The sequence below is a fragment of the Taudactylus pleione genome, unplaced genomic scaffold, assembly GCF_031769625.1.
Source record: "Taudactylus pleione unplaced genomic scaffold, aTauple2 ptg000139l, whole genome shotgun sequence".
Taxonomy (NCBI): domain Eukaryota; kingdom Metazoa; phylum Chordata; class Amphibia; order Anura; family Myobatrachidae; genus Taudactylus; species Taudactylus pleione.
This window is the reverse complement of record NW_028284541.1, coordinates 6440239-6461574: the sequence shown is the minus strand read 5'-3', so window position 1 is coordinate 6461574 and position 21336 is coordinate 6440239. Positions and strand designations below refer to the sequence as shown.

Genomic DNA, 21336 nt, shown 5'->3' with positions numbered 1-21336 from the left:
TCAAAATTGATAATTTTGTTAGCAGGACCGTATAGAAAGCTGTTTATGGGAATTATAAATGCACTGAAGGTTTCTAAATGGTGTAAAATCGCTGATTGTGCTTTTTGTTTTTTTTTTAAATGCAAATTAAAAGAAAAAACAAATTGGGGGGGGGGGAATTGGTGTAGTTTGAAATATTGTGAAGAAAATTATAAAACAAAAAATGAATACTGTAATTAAATTTGGTGTGCCTAAAATAATGAAAGAGTTGTTTTTTTTTTTTTTTTTTTTATTAAACTCAAAAAATGTATTGGACTAATTAAGCCAATTAGAAACTTCCAATTGCCTTATTAATCATTAGGGAGAGTGTCCAAGGTATTCAGCAGTGTCCCGACTAACTTTAAAATAAAGATTTTCCTTTCCATCTCTCACCCTCAGGGAGATGCGAATGGAAAAATGCGAATTCACTCTGGTTCAGTGAAAGTTGCTAATTGGATTGAAAAAAAGAATTCGCTATGCGAATTCGAAGAGAAAACAGCAGCTTGCACTTCACACCTAATTGGATAGACCTCTTAGAATGAAACAGATATCAAATTGCAGAAACACACTTTAATCCTTTTTCTATAGCATATTACATATAGTTGGTGCTGCGTTTCTACAGGCTACCAACTTCACCTTAAACCAGGCCAAAAAGTTGGCAACATTACCCTGATTTAACATATGGGATGGGTATGATATGCAGACAGCTCCCAACACCAGAAGCCCAATCAGTGAAGATCCAGACAGGGTCGTAAGTACCCCAAACCCTTCCCCTCCCCCCAGAGCCTCCCTTGGTGGTGTCTAACCCCCCTGGTAGTGCCTAACCATAACCTCCTCCCGGTGGGGCCTACCAAAGTTCCCTGGCCCGCACCCTAAACCTAACTCTCCCGGGGAAGGTGTCCAACCCTAAACTCCGCCAGGTGGTTCCTAACTCCTCCCTCCTCGGAGTCTAACCCAATTCTCCCCCATCCCCAGGGAAACTAATACTTACATTTTGCCAGGCGGCAGGATTTTGGCAAGGGTATATCGGTAGCCGGCATCCCGTCTGCAAGCATATTAAATAAATCCCCAACATAAAATTTTGCCCGTGCTGCTCCCCACCTCTGGACACTCTCCCCATCAGACTTTCTACAATCATTCAAACAGGTTCTCAAGACCCATTACTTCATTAAAGCCTTCCAGCTCTCATCCTAACTCGCTGCTATATGTTCCTTCCTCCCCATCTACCCCATCTGTGTCACACCTGTTTGTCTGCCCCTCCCTTTTAGAATGTAAGCTCTTACGAGCAGGGCTCTCTATCCTCATGCTTCTCCATAGCTTACCGTCATCTACTTAAGTTGCCGATGCACCGTGTAGGGCGACTGCAGATCAGTCGGCAGACGGATCGTGCGGTCCCCGCAGTCCGCAGGATAAGCCAGCTTCCCCCTCCATCTGCATGGGATCGTACATTGCATCCCAGATCAGATGGTTTTGCAGGAAGATCTGGGGATGCGTTGTATGACCCCGCGGGAGCGCACAGCACGATATCAGGTACGATATCATGCCCATACACGGCATGATATAGCACCTATATTGTGCCGGTCCCTCAAATCGTGCAGTGTATGGGGCCCTTTACTCCCTACTAGGGCAACCATCACTTGGTTGCTTATGCTCTGCTGCTTATGTGGGTGTTATGGCCGCTAATGTAGCAATGTATATGATCCATGTCCTTGTCCTGTATTGCATTGTATTATACCGTAAGTCACTGGTCACCTATTTGGTTATGTACTTTGTAAGGCGCTGCGGAACACTTGTGGCATGCGCCCGGCATCTAGTCTCCCTATCGGCAGCGCTTGGGGGCTGCCCGGCGTGTCCATAAGTGTCGGGCACAGCCCTAAGAGTGACGAAAAGGGGACGAGTCTTATAGACATGCCCCCTTTTCAATGGCCACGCCCTCTTTTCGGGCGCGCACACGGAAGTGCCCTCTCCAGCTCCGGCACCCATTCTGCCCCCGGAGCTAGAGTGAACACAAACAGTAAGGCTGACATTTTTGTTATGCCATCTGATTATGCTTTTCATATGGGCTAAGGCACATTTACCTACTTATCTGCCAGAGATCCGGCAGGGAGAGGGGCATTGTGCCAATAATCGCATCATCACAGGCCACTCTGTGAGATGCCAAATTTTGCACAACTAAGTGACGGGTGCGAGACCATGATGATGCAATTCATAGTTACAAATTGCATCATCGCACTTACTTCACGGGAGTGGCCATGATCTGGTACTCTCCCTGATCCAGGACAGCTTCCCCAAATCGTGAGCCTCCCAGAAAGCTCCAGGAAAGTACAGCTGGGTACACACCTATCACACATTCGATACGATGGTTCGATCGACAAGGCTCCCATTCGGAAGTGCAGATCACAGTCCAGATACGAGCGTACACAAATACAATCCAATGTCCGACCTTCGATCCCACGCTGCCGAAATATCTCAAGAAAAGGATTGTACCAGCATACACGTTTTCCCGATTTCAGTGGGTGTACCTAAAATTAACTTAATGGGCAGGCAGGGGGTGCGATAATGAGACCAAAACATACCTACAAGAACATTTTCAGGCCATTACGTCCGTTCATTCCTGAACTAGTACAGTAGTTTTAGGACAAAAGTTTTTTTGTCGTCATTCTCCAGCATGAGTTTGATATTGAGAAAAAGAAAGGGTCGAGCTTGTATTCTTACAGCTATGGCAACAACAAATCAAGCTATTAGGAGTATAGGTGGTGGGGTAAAGGTTGTAAGGTAAAGGACGTATGCTTGTGTCCACTATCAATTGCAGTACTACACAGCCCAGCAAGTTGTGGAACTACACCCTCCAGCAAGCCAAGCCTTGCAGTATAGGTGGTGGGGTAAGTGTAAACAAAATGGCGAATATGTACATGAAGAGGAGCGCAGCACACAGAATGCTTCCTGAACTTCCAGAGTTTAAATATGCACACCCAGAGAGGCAGCCCCAGGTTTGGTGTACATTCGTAAGAACAGTCTGGAGAGCAGTGGAAGGTGCATACACACAGCGCTTTCAGTATGACCAGGCCCTGTCGAATCAGATGAAAATTAAACTGCACAGAAGATTAGATTCTCCGATTCGACAAGTTTTCATCTGAAAACAGAATCAAACGTGCGTACACACTCTTTCGATATCAAGCAGCTCGAAATCGGAAGAACGGGCCGACGATTGTATAGGTGTGTACCCAGCTTAAGCAAGTGTGGATTAAGGTTGTGAGGGCAGACTGGCACATATGACCCTGTGCCAAAACACCATGTCCAGCCTTCCACAACCCAACAACAACCAGGGCCTCCTCCCCTCCTTAAAAAAATAAAAAGTGCATCCATTACAATTAACCTTGAAGTGGATGACCAGCGGCAACAGGCTTCACTCCTTCCTGAAAAGAACGCGAAACTGAGGGTACCGTGAGCACATGCTGACCTACAATGGGCAGTTGTATATTGGAAAAAACTAGTCTGGTATGGCGAAACAACCTTCTGCGACATGGAGATGGTGGGGTAAGAACTTGGCATAAACAAGAATTCATCCTGCCTTGTGTCAACAGTTCAGGCTGATGTTGGTGGGGTAATGGTGTGGGGAATGTTTTCTTGGCACACATTAGGCCCCTTAATACCAATTGAGGACCGTATAAGTGGCAACACTTCGTATTGTTGCCGAATTGTTTCCCCCCACAATCTACCTATCTAATGGCTTATTATGCTGGTTTCACATCCATGACAGAATTCAGTGTACTAGAAAGGCCTCCAGTCACCAGTTCTCAATGTAATAATACAGCCCTGGGATGTAGTTTATTTACAGCATGAATGTGCAGAAACTGCATGATGTCATCATGGTTCAAAATCTCTGAGAAATGTTAAATGTTTTCAGGACCTTGATAAAGCTATGCCATAATAACATTCAGGCCATCCAGGTTGAAGAGGAGGGAAGGGGAAGTTCCCAGTACTAGAAAAATCACTACTTTATGCAGATTTCCGCACCTTAGGAGGGTGTGAGCAGAAATCCGCCATAAGTGCGGTCTCGGGGGTTGGTCACCAAAACAATAGAATTAGCACCCGGCCCCTTAAGACGGGAGCTCAGTTTTCTCAAACAATGGAAGGATTTGTGTAATTATGTTAGCTTTAATTTTGCATTGAATAAATACGGTGTTCAAGCAAGAATTTTTTTGTAATTAAATCCATTTAGTAACATGAGTGTTTGGCAAAGCATGCGCGATAAATCCTAGGTCTATATAAAAAAGTATTCTTGTTCTCCACAGAACTATGCCAGTATGATAGACAGTTACTGCTAAAAGCATAGCTGCTAATTTACTTTAGTACTAGTCCACCTAGTTTTCATCTTGTTTTTTTCTAAACACAGTTGCCTCTTAAGGCCACTACATACTAGGTATATTGAGCGATTCGGCCGATTCCGACACATAGTAATGACAAACCGTTCATATCATCCAGTGTGTACACACGATACAGATGCACGCTCCCGCGGGTCGTTCATCGCATCCTTAGATCTTTTGCCCATGCAGAGATATGAGGATGTAGCTAGTGATGTCACGCATGAAGGAAATGCTATAGGAAACACGGGCCCCAAATTCAAAAAGAACACAACCATGCACACACTTTCTAATAATCATTAACATTGCCTGAAGAGAATAGTGGTAAATATAATACTGTTCTATGGGAACGTCTGTGAAAGCACGGAGTTCTTATCTCACTATGCTGCCAAACAGCTCTGAGATACGTTAATGAATAGGTCTCCAATCTTCCCTGAAGGGAGGTCCAATTACCTATGCTTCAACAAGTGCTGTTCTTTAATGACCGTGTGTGGAGCAGTACAAAGCAATACACTGGTAGAAATACGTTAGAAGGGATTATCGCTGGAAAGCAGCTTTGTGGTCCACTGTTCATTTTTCAACAGAAGTTATATTTCCCTTAATGCGGACTACAAATTAAACGTGTTTATGCTATTCAAAGACAACCTTGTATTAAAAAAACACAAAAACTTTAATATGATTAGCAACGAGTAATTAACAGTTTACAAAGAGGGCACTGGTGATCAACCGAAGCTTTTGAGACAAACCATTTTTGCCATTACTAAAGGCCCCCAAACATCAGAGATTGATTGCAGCAATCGTGCAATTTGCACATCGATTGAAAAAAAGGGAAAGATTTTTATACACAATTGATTGTGGCAATTCTGCAATCGATTGAAAAAGGGAAAGATTTTTATACACAGAATCGATTGCAAATTGCACGATTGCTGCAAACCATCTCTGATGTTGTCTGGGTCTTAAGGCCCCCCATACAAGGTGCAGGAGTGAATAAAATTACAGCTTTTAAAATCAGATTTATCTATGAGCCTACAGGAATTTTAAAAAAAGAAGTGACTCCAAAAGTAAAAAAAAAAAAATTAAAGGAACATTGGCTACCTGGCTCCTGTGAAGTGCCGAGCCATTATGCAGCATTTGATGGAAGAAAAGATCCAAAAAAGCTGTATGGAGGGCGTAACACGAATGCCACAAGATAAAACGGACATCATTTGTGTACAAGTTCTACAATAAACATTGAATACTCAAACAGCTTCCAAGAACAAAATACCAAAGTGCTGCTATTAAAGGAAGAGAGTCACAAATTATTATTCTCACGTTGACAGGCGACAGTTCCTGCTAAGGATTTAACACAGACTTGTGGAGTTTTGCTTCGAAAACTACAAACACACACAGACAAAAAGACAGCATGCCTATCTTTAGCACTTCTATTTAGATACTGCATAACAAAAACCTGTAAAAAGGTTTCTCTGTGGTTTCGAGCCCATAAGGTGGTTTGCCCAAACAAAACAAGAAAACTATGACACCCTATAACACAGGGATAGTGAAATGATGCTGAAAAATTACACCATGCTATTATGTATCATAGTTAATCGATAACTGAGCATTAAAACGAGTTACTCAAGAAGAAAAATATTGTTAAGAGCATCAAAATACTCTCACTGCACTACCAGGAATAGGCTGGACACAAAAGCAACAATTATTAAACATTTACTTTATACAGCGCACACATATTATGCAGCACTTTGTAGAGAATATTTAGCCATTCTCATAAGCCCCTGCCCCAGTGGAGCTTACAATCCCCATCACATCACATGGACACACACAGGTTAATTTTGTGTCAGAAGTCCATTAACATACCAGTATGTTTTTGGATTATGGAAGGAAACTGCAGCACCCGAAGGAAACGCACGCAAGTACTGGGAGAATATACAAACTCAAATTGCATCGCAAAGCAGGAACAATAATACAACATGAAGGACTTTGCAAAGGCCAGGAACATGCACTTAACCTGCCAGGAATTATTAACATACTAATTTATGAAGGATTGGTAACCAAACATTAAACACTTATTTTATAGCAAACATTGGGCCGAATTCAATTCAATGTGAAGATGAATAGCAGCGGGAGGGAGCTCCGCCATAAGTCGGCAAACAACTGCGTGCCCGGCACTTTTGCCAGATTTCTTCTCGCATCTCCAGGGGGTTGCGAGAAGAAATCCTTTAGCCGCCCAAACAGCAGCTGCGGGAGTTCCCTCCTGCGGCTATTCAGCTTTGCATTGAATTGAATTTGGCCCATTGTTATTTACACTGGGAGTAAATGTATCAAACCTTAGAGATAATGGAGATAAAGTACCAACCAATCAGTACCCAACTTCCATTTTACAGTCCTTGTATGAAAAACAACAGGAGTTAATTGGTCAGTACGTTATCACTCTCTAAGCTTTGATACATCTCCCCCACAGTATGTTTGTAGTAATGCTCTAAACTAGTAAATAAAGAGACTACAGAACAGTGTTATAAGCGGTGCTGTTATACAAATCATGTTTACATTACAAATGCCAGTGCTTAAATATAGAAAAGAGATTGTTATACTTTAAATTATATTCTCATTTACACACCTAATGTAAAAGCAGAGTAAAAAAAAAAAAAAAATTTACAAACTGGAATTCACTGGCAATGGACAAGTAGATTACTAGATGTCAGGCTTATTAAAGCCACAGTACAAATAAATTTGTCATCTAGAAAACTAGTCCACAACTGGCAATTTGCATTATGTAAAACATTTCTTAAACAGAGGTTTATTAATCTAAACTTCTAACAACATTAAAAAATCAAGTAGGCCCACGAGCTGCAAATGAAATGGAAGCAAGGTCAAGGATTTCATACCAAGGTATAAATATTGCTATACACAAACAGGAAGTACACACGGCAATACTTCATAAGACTGCTGCAAGGAGCTGCATATTTCCAATTAATAAATGTTTTCTAATGACAATTACAATAAAATGTGCATTTTTTTCAGAGACTAAAGGCCGATACAATGCAATAAATAAACCGTACAATAAAACTGTGGCTTCTAAAAAGGTAATTTGGCTGAGATATGCTGTACACCGAATAGCAAACTCCAACAGGACATACCCTAGTAACATAAAGGACAGATATGTGGCATCTTCATAATAATAAGTAACAGCAGTTTTGTGTTTATTTCACTGCTAAACCATTTGCAAAGTCCCATTTATACAGCAAGCCTACTTCAATGTCAAGAACTCATCTGCCATTCCCTATAGTAAAGCCGCAAGTCTGCCCCATGAGACATAAGTACTAATTATTTCCATAATGAATGGGCACCAGTGATGAGAATCTTCCACCTCCAGGCACTCCAATAACCACCCACAAATGCCAACATGGAGACCACCATAGTATATGCAACAGTAGAACACTACAGCAAATACTGGTTGGGAGTCCAGCAAGTTTCCACCCAATTGTCACTACGCTGACAAAATAAAAATGAACGTGTGTGTGTGTGTGTGTGTGTGTGTATACACATGTGGTAAGGAAAATAGATTGTAAGCTCCACTGGGACACAAATTGATGTGAATGAATAAATAACATTTGTAAAGCGCTGCAAGATTTGTTTGTGCTATAACTTATATAAATAATGCTATTTAAGCTTATAAACAGCAAATAGTAACTAATATAGCCAGACTACATTGTATAGGGGGTAAGTTCCCTGATAGGCTACTCTCAGACATCAGATGGCTGCAATCAGTAACACTATACTGCTAAACCCAATAAAGTGATATTTCCCTGACAATGGGGCATACAGCAGATCTAGGGGAGAGGGGGGTGTGGGGGGAAAGAGTACCAGCCAGCTCAGGGCTTCAGAAGTTTTGGTGGAACTCTCAGATACTCCAATAGAGCAAGAATACAGGGAATGGGGAGGGAACCGTCTCCCCCATTATATGCCGTGAACTTGCCCCTGTCTGCCATGAAAATATGGCTCATCAATCACTTACCCCCTTCACACAAGCGGCCCCTAGCGGGGGAAGCCGGCACTGGGTTAGGAGAAGCCCCCACCACACGCAGTGGTATGGCAGACTTACCTCTTTTTGTCGCTGACGACTATCCCCTCCATGCCAGCCGAGGCAAGGAGGTGTCCGGAGCTGCGGCAGGCGCGGGGTCTGTGCTGGCCGCTCAGACACTGAGGCCTGGAGGTGGACGCTGGTCACAGTCCGCTCAGGTAACAGAAGCCCGGTGACCTGACAATGGCTAGCTGCCTGCCTGGCTGGCAGTGATGAGGTTAGGCCGCGGCGGCTGGTGCTGGTGACGCAGTACGTAGCCGGTACGTCGCTCTCACGCTCCGGTGTCTCTCCGACTTTCTCACACGCAAACAAAAAAAAGCAGGGTCTGCGTTTACGTCACCGCTGTGGGCGTGGCGGCTGGATCAGTTGCTGACGTCATAGCGCGGACCAATCCGGGAAACTGAAAGCCGAGCCCCCGGTTCTCCGGCCACGCCCACGTTTGGGAGTCAGCTGATCAGGGCAGGGGGTGTAACCATGGCGAGGTACGGGAGTGCGAGAAATTACAGGTTTAACCCTATAGCTGCCAGGCAGGGCTCTGCGGCAGAGTCACAGAGGCCTGTTTATACCCATTACCCACAGCTTGGCTTGTTTCACACAGGCAGCAGCTTTCCAATTGCAATCACTGATAATGGGTTGAATACATAACATTTGACTCTAGATAATGATTTGAAGCCCAATTGATTGAAGTTGGGAAGCCACTGTGAACACAAGAATAATGTATTATGTGCCTATAGAGACTAATACCTCTTTTCCACCAACAACCCAGGTCTGACCTGGGTTTTTGTACATGGTTCCGACCCTGGTCAGACCCATTTATACACCTTTTACACCGACTGAAATATCCCGGGTTGATGCACGTGAGCGCGCATAATCCCGAGAATTTAGTCGGTGTGAATGGATCAACCCGGGAATCCGACCCTACTCCATTGCAGGGTTGAGCGCAGGTTGTTCCCGTGTCACCCTGCAATGTAAACGGCGCGGCCCGCCTCAAGATGACCCGTGTCGCGCTGCATGCCGCCTGATTGGCCGGCTTCAGTGGCGCTTGGAGATGACATCATCTCCAAGCGCCCACTGCAAGCAGTGCCTGCCAGAGCGGCACGAAGCAGCGCATCGCACCTGCTCTCCCTGCCTCCGGACCGCTGCAGGATAAGGTAAGTAGGTCGCGGAGGGGGGAGGGAGGGGAAAAAGCGCTTGTCACCTTCGCCGGGCAGCCAGGTCAGTGCTGACCCAGGTCAGGTGTAAATGGTGCCTACTCGGGCATAGCCCGGGTCGGCACCGCAGTGTAAAAGGGGGTTGCCCCAGGTCTGATCCGGGTTGGAAACGTGTTCCAAATCCCGGGTCAGACCCAGGGATTATGGTGTAAAAAGGGTATTACACTGCACCTTCTATCTGGGTTACTCCCAGGTCAGCCCTGTTCACACTGAACCCGGGTCTGCTCTGCTAAACCTGTGAGGTCATAAAAAGTGGGAGGAGAATGCTCCACAACCACCAATCAGCTCATTTTAGGCATGACCCAGGTCAGATAACCTGGGTTGCACCGTTTACACTGCACCATTACCCGGGTCCATCCTGGGTCCAACCCTGGTAGCTCCCTGGGTTCGATTGCTGGGTCACTTGACCTGGGTTATTTTTCAGGGACCCTTTTACACTGAGCTGCGACTTGAGTAGACCCAGCAAAAACCCAGGTTTTTGCTCTGGTGTAAAAGGGGTATTAGGTTGGCAAGTATGGCTGCTAATTAGGGAAGGGGATATTAGAGGTTGTGTTTGTATTTGTGTCACATCTGAAAGGCATATAGCGAACTAGACTTCTCATTTTGCAGGAAATAAAAGTCTTGGGTGGTATTCACATTTGTGTATAGAAATTACCCACAGCTATATGAGCAGCCAGGAGGCTGCTCTAAAAATTCAGAAGGACGGCCCTGATTCAGAGCGAGCGCTCTGTCAGAGCGTCCGGCTCTGAATCAGGGCCTCTATCTATAAGCTTTTTATTTTCTTATGATAATGTCAGACACTACATTCAAGTGAGCATTCTGAGGCTAATCCCAGCAATACTTACAAGGCACCTTTATTTTTATCGTGTGAAACTGCCCCTGTGTTTTGACATTATCATTTCTCTCACAGTATAAACGTTCTACTAATACACTGCTTGGTTTCCCGTTCAGTTTTGTCTGTTATAAATGAGGTCCCTAGTTTCACAAATTAAATTCACAAAGTTCTATGACAATAAAATTCTAATGTTCTTTTTAATGTTTTTTTCTCTCTCTCTCTCTATTGTTACTGTTATTGGTATAACACATTAGAAAAGACAGCTTGGGAATACTAATACTAGGCAGTTCTGCAATAACTTTGCGGTTCTGCAATTGGAATATCTATCACTAGGGAGAAAGATCACAGAGCTGGAGATCACTGCTCATGTTTAGACAGCACAGCAGCAGGGTGAGGCCTCTTTGTGATACCACAGAGTATCTGATTGCCATTTTTGGAGTGTGGAAGGAACTTGTTTTTCTCTTGAGACAAATTGCATATCATTTCCCCTCCTTTGTTTTCCTGAGAATAGAGCCGGGGTTCTCAGCCTTTCATTCCAAGGCTCTCCAAACAAATTTCAAAACACATTTAAGGACCCTCCAGTTCTTCACAACATTTTTTTCCCTTCAGCTACAGTACTAAAAGCTGCAGAGATGGGCGGGTCCAGTTCTCAGAGAACCAACAACCGAATTTAGGGGTTCTGAGTCGAACTGAGTCCAGGTTCGAAATCACTTTAGGATACGGAGTTGACCTGAGCCCCGGTTTGGATCTTCCCTTGGTCTGGAACTTGGATTTAAAAAAAAAAAACACTAAGCTTGGGTTTTGTATTGCATCCTAACAGGTCAAAGTAATTTTAGCAGTTTTTTTTATTTATTTATTTATTTCTTACAAAAAAAAACAACGATCCAAATCCAAAACAGGAAGATAAATCCGTATCCAAAATCAAAACAGGGGGTCGGTGTACATCTCTAATTTAAGCACATATATAAACTACAAAACAAAGTTTTATATACATGCTTGTGAAGCTCCCAGTTCACTGGCAGTATGGTGTAGGGACATCCCCAACCTCTGGAGCAGTCTCTCTTATGTTAGGTCACCCCTCTCTATCTCAGTCACCAGTGGGTGTAAAGTCATATGCAGGTTTAGTAACAAATTAGCTGATGAGAAGCTCATCCATGTGTAGTGGCGCAGTACAGACAAAGAATAGGACGCAATCTCTCAGTATTTAATAAATACATTTTATTTACACCACTTTCGTCTCTTGCACAACTCTTAAATAAAGCACATACAAAATCAGAGGCTCACACAGGCAGTCTCAAGAGCTGACATTCTCTCTACTTTGGGACTGTCATTCTGCCCCTTATTTATTACCAGTTATTTATATAGCGCACACATATTCCGCAGCGCTTTACAGAGAATATTTTGCCATACACATCAGTCCCTGCCCCAGTGGAGCTTACAATCTATATTCCCCATCACATGTGAACACACATACAAACACTAGGGTTAATTTTGTTGGGACCCAATTAACCTACCAGTATATTTTTGATCTCTTACCTCTGTGTTGTGTGTGTCATGTCTTTTTTAAAATATTTTCTTTAAAATGGGGGTAAATGCGCCAACGGCCTGCTGGCACTTGTGATTCTACAAGTGCCACAGGGCAGGCTTGCTGAGATCTGTAGTCCCACTGTGAAGAACAATATTAGTACTATAAATTAACCCATTACCCCTGCACCCACCGCCACCAGTGGTACGGATTGATCATTTGGCAGGGGAGGGACCCCATTTTCTGGGGGTTCCCCACTTTCCAAAGATTGCCAGCCCTGGGCTAGCTGGTTTTGGGCTGGAGAATGCTTTGGTAGGGAGGCCCCACGCTGTGAGTCTCCCTGCTGCGGCATTACTATCCCAGCTAGTTTAGCCCCATGCTGTTAATAGGAAAATAGGGGGAACTGAACCCCACATCAGTTTTTCACCCCAATTTTCCAGTACCAGAATGGGTTCAGTGGTCCAGGACTGGTTTTGCTTTTGGAGGGGGATGGGAGCTTAAAAAAAAAAGTGATGTAACACTTTCTTTAACCCATAGCACACAGAAGCCTGCACAGATCACATTGATCTGTGCAGTGCTTCTGCTGAACACGCAGCTCACAGGCACTTCTAGTATATGACTGAACTCACACACTTGCAGACACAATTCCATACACAATTGGAGAGAATACGATTCAGTCAAACACAATTCTAGTCAATCAAACACACACAAGTAAATGTGTGTGTTTGATTAGGAAACTCTCAGGTGTCCCAGCAATGGTGAGCATGTTTCAAACTTGGACAGACAATTCTTAGTAAAATATACTCCAGTGACTCCTCTCTAAAGGGGTCTATTCATCATCACTTAACTTATGCAAAAGCAGGTGAAAACTGTATCACACAGATACCTCCTGGATACTAATGTGCCTCAATAATTTCCACAAATTAGTATGGAGATGAAGAAATTATGAAATTCATCAAGTTCTGAACACCGAAGGGGGAGGTGAGGGGGTGAAAGACAGCTGGGAGTAGAGTGTGTGTGTGTGTGGGGGGGGCAGACGTAGTGAAGCAATCCTTATGGATACCTCACCTGTAGGGGGAAAAGAATCACTTATCCAAAAAGCTGACTCCGCAAAAAGCTTCTCGGAAGTGATACTTTTGTTAGTGAGGCATGATAACCCTGGCAAGAGATATCTGATGTTCCCAGCTGGACTACACACCCGACGCTTTCAACCTGCCCTGCTCACTACAGGTTGGAGCAGGGGAAGTGACCACCCCCTCACCGTAAGTGAGCAGAGGAGACAAGCACCACGCTGCTGTAGGTTCAAGTGCCTGAACGCCAGGTGATTACATTGACGGGGCGTGCTGGGGCCGGGGAGCATGACACCATCCACGGCAGATAAAACACGCTGGATACAAGTTAGCATATATCTGGGCTGGGATGCCAGCACAGATAATCTTATACATAATCTAAAGGTACTCAAAGCTAATTAACGGCAGTCTATGAACTTTGTTCGCACATATTCCGGATGACTGATTGGGTGTGCATAAGAGAACAAGCTCATTTTTAACAAAAAACTGGTACCGTTGAGCACCGATCTCCTGAATAACAAGAATGGCTTTTTTATATTGTATTAAGCCTCTGACGAAGTTGTTTACAACAGAGAAACGCGTTAGACGGACCCCGATTACAGATCCCGGTTGTATACAGATTTATACCCACTGGTTTATGGAGTTTAACATTGAGTGATTCTACTGTCCGGTCCCAATGCAAGCCACTCTTTAAGCACACAGGAACCTAAGAATTACCCTCAGCGGGATTGCCCAGAGCTGCAGGCAAGACACCCCCGGGATTTATACTGTTATTGGCATTCACGTTTTCTTTGGGACACGATAATTCACTTACATTTTTGACCTGCAGGTCAGAGACACCTTTTTTATTCACCAGTGACATTCAATATCTTCTATTCCAGGAGCGGGATTTCTGTATATTATTATTATAATATTTCACATTCATTTTACTATACCAATGGTTATTATACCATTAGGATTTGACTTATATATATTTTTTATTTTATCTAATTGGTTGATCATCTATGAAATATGAATAAATGCATTTTTTATGATATCCATCTTTGTGCGTGCATAATTGTGGGTTTCGTTCTGATCGAAATGAATAGTACACACACGTGACCATTTGAGTGAGTACAAGTGAACACACTGTATTTACAAGTAACAAACAAACCATTAACATACAAAGCATACAGTATACTCAACTTTTGTCTATATATTCATATGACACCGGTAATTAATCATCTTCAACATAAGATGTACTTCATCTTCATTCGGGGAGCCCTCGTTTCAATAACGCCCAGGTAGTTCAATATACAGTCAGGTGCATAAATATTGGGACATTGACAGAATTTTCATATTTTGACCTCTATTCACCACCACAATGGCTTTGAAATGAAACAAAACAAGATGTGCTTTAACTGCAGACTTTCATATTTAATTTGAGGGTAATTACATCCAAATCAGGTGAACGGTGTAGGAATTACAACGGTTTCTATATGTGCCTCCCACTTTTTAAGGGGCCAAAAGTAATGGGACTATCTACTCAAAAGCTATATCATGGACAGGTGTGGGCTATTCCCTCGTTATTTCATTATCAATTAAGCAGGTAAAAGGTCTGGAGTTGATTCTAGGTGTGACATTTGCATTTGGAATCAGTTGCTGTCGACTCTCAATATGAGATCCAAAGAGCTGTCACTATCAGTGAAGCAAGCCATCATTAGGATGAAAAATCAAAACAAACCCATCAGAGAGATAGCAAAAACATTAGGTGTGGCCAAATCAACTGTTTGGAACATTCTTAAAAAGAAAGAATGCATCGGAGAGCTCAGCAACACCAAAAGACCCAGAAGACCACGGAAAACAACTGTGGTGGATGACAGAAGAATTATTTCCCTGGTGAAGAAAACCCCTTCACAACAGTTGGCCAAATCAAGAACACTCTCCAGGAGGTAGGTGTATATGTGTCAAATTCAACAATCAAGAGAAGACTTCACAAGAGTGAATATAGAGGGTTCACCACAAGATGTAAACCAAAAACAGGAAGACCAGATTAGAGTTTGCCAAACATCATCTAAAACACCCATTACGGTTCTGGAACAACATCCTATGGACAGATGAGACAAAGATCAACTTGTACCAGAGTGATGGGAAGAGAAGAGTATGGAGAAGGAAAGGAACTGCTCATGATCCAAAACATACCACCTCATCAGTGAAGCATGGTGGTGGTAGTGTCATGGAGTGGGCATGTATGGCTGCCAATGGAACTGGTTCCCTTGTATTTATTGATGATGTGACTGCTGACAAAAGCAGCAGAATGAATTCTGAAGTGTTTTGGGCAATATTATATGCTCATATTCAGTCAAATGCTTCAGAACTCATTGGACGGCACTTCACAGTGCAGATGGACAATGACCCGAAGCATACTGCAAAAGCAACCAAAGAGATTTTTAAGACTAAAAAGTGGAATATTATGCAATGGCCAAGTCAATCTCCTGACCTGATTCCAATTGAGCATGCAATTCACTTGATGAAGACAAAACTGAAGGGAAAATGCCCCAAGAACAAGCAGGAACTGAAGAAATTTGCAGTAGAGGCCTGGCAGAGCATCACCAGGAATGAAACCCAGCATCTGGTGATGTCTATGCGTTCCAGACTTCAGGCTGTAATTGCCTGCAAAGGATTTGCAACAAAGTATTAAAAAGTGAAAGTTAGATTTAGGATTGTTTAGTTTGTCCCATTACTTTTGGCCCCTTAAAAAGTGGGAGGCACATATAGAAACCGTTGTAATTCCTACATCGTTCACCTGATTTGAATGTAATTACCCTCAAATTAAATCTGAAAGTCTGCAGTTAAAGCACATCTTGTTTTTTTCATTTCAAAGCCATTGTGGTGGTTAATAGAGGCCAAAATATGAAAATTCTGTCAATGTCCCAATATTTATGCACCTGACTGTACATTGCAGGCATCCTACTGCAGTCTCAGATCCATGCATGAGCCAAGAGCCTTTGTCTAGGTCTTGATTTATATACCCTAGTATATGGGTGTTGGCGTTCCGGATATTAAGCCCATATTATTTACATACTAGGTACCCACTGATTGGTAAAACGTAGCATTGACCAAACTTATCTCTCTTGCACATGCTCTGTAAGCACTAACATATACTCAGACAAAGAAATACAGTAATGATGTATCCTAATGTCTTGAGATAAACTCTCAAAACTCCTTTGTGTTGAATCTCAGATTACCCGTGCTTAGCATCTCTACACATCTTACAATGGTCAACCTATTGGAATGTGGCTAACTGTCTGCTGATAACACATATAAGTATGAATGGCTCATTATATCTCTCTGATAGTAATGACAGGTACAAGCCAGGCCTCAATATTTATGTCTTGTTTGACCTCACGGTGATTTGACCATTCTATGCAAAGACTGCAACTACAATCTCCTTTCAAGCCTCAATGGGGCCTAGCAAGGGTTGTGTGTTACAACTTATATGCCTATGTAGATATTAATTATTTAACCCACTGGTTACAGTGCGGTATTTTAATATACACACAATATATTGCACAGTTTCCAATCACAACCCTTTCATATATTGTGTCCATCTTTGTTTTTTCTTTTTTTTACTGCCATTTTTGTATCCGTCAGATATGTTGTATGTATCATTGTTTGTATTTAATTATGTTTATTATCAATTAAGATAAAGTGTAGTGAATTATTGCTATTTGCTGTAGTCTCAAGTTTCTTAAATTCAGACACAGAACTATGGTGTGACTTAGGGCAGAATCATTGTATTATACATTTAGGCTGGAACCTAGTGCAGTATACTGTACTCTTTCCATCTCCAAGTGGAGCATGATGAAGGCCTCCAAAACATTTTTTAAACTCGCATCGAGTTTAGGACCTGATTCAGACCTGCTCGCTAGCAACCGATCGCTCGTTGCTGGTGATGTTTGCAAATGTGCGCATGCGTATAGTTCGCAGCGCGCGTGTGTAAACTAGTAAGAGTGATCGGGATACGCCCAGAGGAATGAGTGACAGGAGAGGCTGTTTGTGGGTGGTAACAGGGGCAGGGCAGTAGTAACAGGGGAGTGGAGTTGCGAACGCAGGCATGCCTGAGTGTTTAAACACCGTTTCAGAGGCGTGCATAATTAACAGCCAGCGTCATAGGACATGTCACTTGCTAGTAATATACACTGAAGTGCTTGTGGCAGGGTATAATCAACCTCAAGCGCTGCAATCGCATCCGATGGTGATTGATGTACCAATGGTTTCATGGACATCCTGGAGATGACGCATGCACGTGGGCGTCTTTAGACAGGCTGGTGGGCGTCTACAAACAAAAAGTGATCGCTCGCCAAAACAAAGTGGGAGTGCTTATGACTTGCCCTGCGAGCGCCTGCCTTGACGTCACTTAGCCGAATTTCCATATGCTCGGAGCGATCGATCGCAGCTAGCGAACGGGTCTGAATCTGGTCCTTAAAACATAATCACCACTAGTGATAATTATGTCATAAAGAATAGGCCCCAAGGCAGTGACACTAAAAAAGAAGGGGGGGGGGAGATTTCTTTAAATGTTGCTGCTCTTCATAGTCTCGTTATGAATTTATAACACATGGTGATAAAAGAAAATATAGTCCTGTTTGCCCTGGTGTCCATAGTGCAGTTTACTATTATACCAGTATATTCTTCATCCCTACTGGTCTACCTGGGGACATTTGCCATGACTATATTTTATAAACCATTGTGATTTCTAACTTAGAAAGGAACTAAGGGCCTAATTCAGCAGTGCACACTAGTGCATTGCTGAACGCAGATCCCTGACGTTCGAGAATCTGCGCAGGCGCCAGGCCCATTCTGCGCATGTGCAGAACTGGTCTGCGAGCCCGCACGGAGACTGGCAGAAGACTGTCAGTGATTGACAGTCTGCTGCTGTCTGGGGGTGGGGAGGGGGCGGGTTTGCCCTCTGTTTCCCAAAATGGAGGCGTGCAGCCGCCGTTGGGGTGCAGGGAAGAAGCCAGGATCTCCATCGGCTGATGGAGATTTCTTGGCCTCTTACTCTAACCTGCGGCGGCCGACTGCGGGACCCCATGGATCATGCAGTGGGCCGATGGTCCGCAGAGTATCCGATGCTGCGTTGGACAACGCAGCTCGGATACATAATGCAGCAGGAGGTGCGATGCCTCCTGCTGCATTACCATAATTGCAAGGATCGCAATTGCAAAGCAGCCTGCGTGCATACATCATATCTATAGCCTGCGTGCATACATCATATCTATAGCCTGCGTGCATACATCATATATCTATAGCCCGCGTGCATACATCATATATCTATAGCCCGCGTGCATACATCATATATCTATAGCCCGTGTGCATACATCATATCTATAGCCCGCGTGCATACATCATATCTATAGCCTGCGTGCATACATCAGATCTATAGCCCGCGTGCATACATCATATCTATAGCCTGCGTACATACATCATATCTATAGCCTGCGTGCAGCTTTGCAATTGCGGTCCTTGCTGAATCAGGCCCTAAGTGTCTACGAATAGCATTTACACAATATAATTACAATGTCACACTACCTGGAAAGAACAGAATACGCAACCTTACTGCCACTGGCAAACAAGTCTGGAATCAGCATTGCTTTCACTTCCACATGTGTTAAAGCTAAACAACAGACCATTGTTCACTAATGTGGAGGAAAGGGCATCTAAAAATAATTATAAGTAAAAGAGCGATCTATTAGGATGCTATGTGAATGTACTCTTTTGTATAATTATATTTGCAACTGAAACAGGAAGAACAATATTTTTGATCTCACATTTTTCTGTTCAAATGCCTCAGCTGAAAGTCCTCTCACTACAATGCTTTCCCATGCTTTCTTAGCCACCTTTTGAGTGGTAATTGCATGACACAGCTTGTATAGAATATATTAGGGAGGTTAAGGACCCTTTGCATCTTGTTAAGATTTGAAATACATTATTATGCCCAATATAGAGGAGACTAATGCTGAGTTGGCCCCATAAGTGTAATTTAAGCACTGAAATTAAACTCACATAAAATAGCATATTTATGCCCATATACTGAGTTGGAGGCATTTCCAGAATGCATCCAGTTCTGTACCTACAGCATATGCGCCAAGATTTCATCAGGTGTTCCTCAGATACATAAGGTGGCCATACACGGTGAGATTCAAAAGTTGGTCAGATTTTTCCCTTCAGATACAGGATGATTTGTATTTAAAATACAACTATTTCACATAAGACCATACGATTTGATCAATCACATCACATAATGTGTGTCAATTCCTACACGATCAGTTGAGATCTCTCTGCAAAACCATCTGATCTGCGATCCAACTAGACGATGGCGGGGACGCGCATCAGGGTCGCAGAAGACTCAAAATACAACTATTTTCAAATGATTGGTCTGTCCAACCTGTAGAAACTGCCCAAATCGTGTGATCAATAGTCCCGTGTATGGCCAGCATTACACTCAAATTGGTCATAAGCACATTTTATACATACGTTTTGATAGCAAAAGAAAAACATTCTCTATTTGGTTTAACTGTAAAGGTGCGTACACACTGGGCGATTAAAGTGGACTAAAGTGATTAAAGTCCACTTTATCGTCCATTTTTAACATCAAAACGATGAACGATAACGACGACTCGCGTTCCCGCGGGTCGTTCGTCTTTATCGTTCATCAAGTAAACATGCAGACCAACCTGACGATGTCTTCAGGTTGCTGCATGTTGGGGAATAGGGGAGAGAGCCTGGTGCTGAACGATATCGTTAAGCGGGTGTGCTCAATGTCATGAATGATATTGAGCACACCCTGCCGGGGACACACTAGACGATATCGCTCAGGGAGCATATCGTGTAGTGTGTACGCTCCTTAACTGTATGCCAATCCTATAGCTTTTGTTACGGGATGTCACTGCCAATCCTATAGCTTTTTGTTACGGGATGTCACTGCCAATCCTATATCTTTTTGTTACGGGATGTCACTGCCAATCCTATAGCTTTTTGTTACGGGATGTCACTGCCAATCCTATAGCTTTTTGTTACGGGATGTCACTGCCAATCCTATATCTTTTTGTTACAGGATGTCACTGCCAATCCTATAGCTTTTTGTTACGGGATGTCACTGCCAATCCTATGTCTTTTTGTTACGGGATGTCACTGCCAATCCTATAGCTTTTTGTTACGGGATGTCACTGCCAATCCTATATCTTTTTGTTACGGGATGTCACTGCCAATCCTATATCTTTTTGTTACGGGATGTCACTGCCAATCCTATATCTTTTTGTTATGGAATGTATGCCAATCCTATATCTTTTTGTTACGGGATGTCACTGCCAATCCTATAGCTTTTTGTTACGGGATGTCACTGCCAATCCTATATCTTTTTGTTATGGGATGTCACTGCCAATCCTATATCTTTTTGTTACGGGATGTCACTGCCAATCCTATAGCTTTTTGTTACGGGATGTCACTGCCAATCCTATAGCTTTTTGTTACGGGATGTCACTGCCAATCCTATATCTTTTTGTTACGGAATGTATGCCAATCCTATATCTTTTTGTTACGGGATGTCACTGCCAATCCTATATCTTTTTGTTACGGGATGTCACTGCCAATCCTATATCTTTTTGTTACGGGATGTCACTGCCAATCCTATATCTTTTTGTTACGGAATGTATGCCAATCCTATATCTTTTTGTTACGGAATGTCACTGCCAATCCTATAGCTTTTTGTTACGGGATGTCACTGTGAATCCTATATCTTTTTGTTACGGGATGTCACTGCCAATCCTATATCTTTTTGTTACGGGATGTCACTGCCAATCCTATATCAGGTATTTCAGGTACTTTCAGGGAGCAGATGTTAAACAGTTATTACTTTTCTCCAACTTGGTAGTTACAGATTACTCATAGTTAGCAGCAAACAGCACAAATAGGCTTTGTAAATAGAAACAGGCGTTTACAGGAATATGTACCCTTGAATAAAACAGACTTTCTCTACATAGTGACTTATATACTGTATTGTCCAAAAGCTCCTGTGACTTGTATTTGGCCAGTCCCTCAGCGGCACTGTGCAGAATAAGCAATATACTGTACATACCTAATAATTCATATAAATGGTACAATCCAACAAACAGTGCCTTGCGTTTGGAATATTTGACTAATAGATCGGCATCACTCACCAAACCGACATACAGCAATAAAAGCCAGGAAGTC

General features: G+C 43.0%; 1 protein-coding gene across 1 annotated transcript in view; it reads right to left on the bottom strand.

Moving 5' to 3' along the window:
* Window positions 1-8804, bottom strand: part of HIF1A (hypoxia inducible factor 1 subunit alpha) — a 51101-nt gene extending 42297 nt beyond the window's left edge. The window contains exon 1 of the mRNA XM_088473737.1: window positions 8482-8804. Within this exon, the coding sequence (XP_088329863.1) occupies window positions 8482-8513 (32 nt within the window). The 5' untranslated portion in view covers window positions 8514-8804. The remainder of the gene's footprint in view (window positions 1-8481) is intronic.
* Window positions 8805-21336: the final 12532 nt, after the last annotated feature.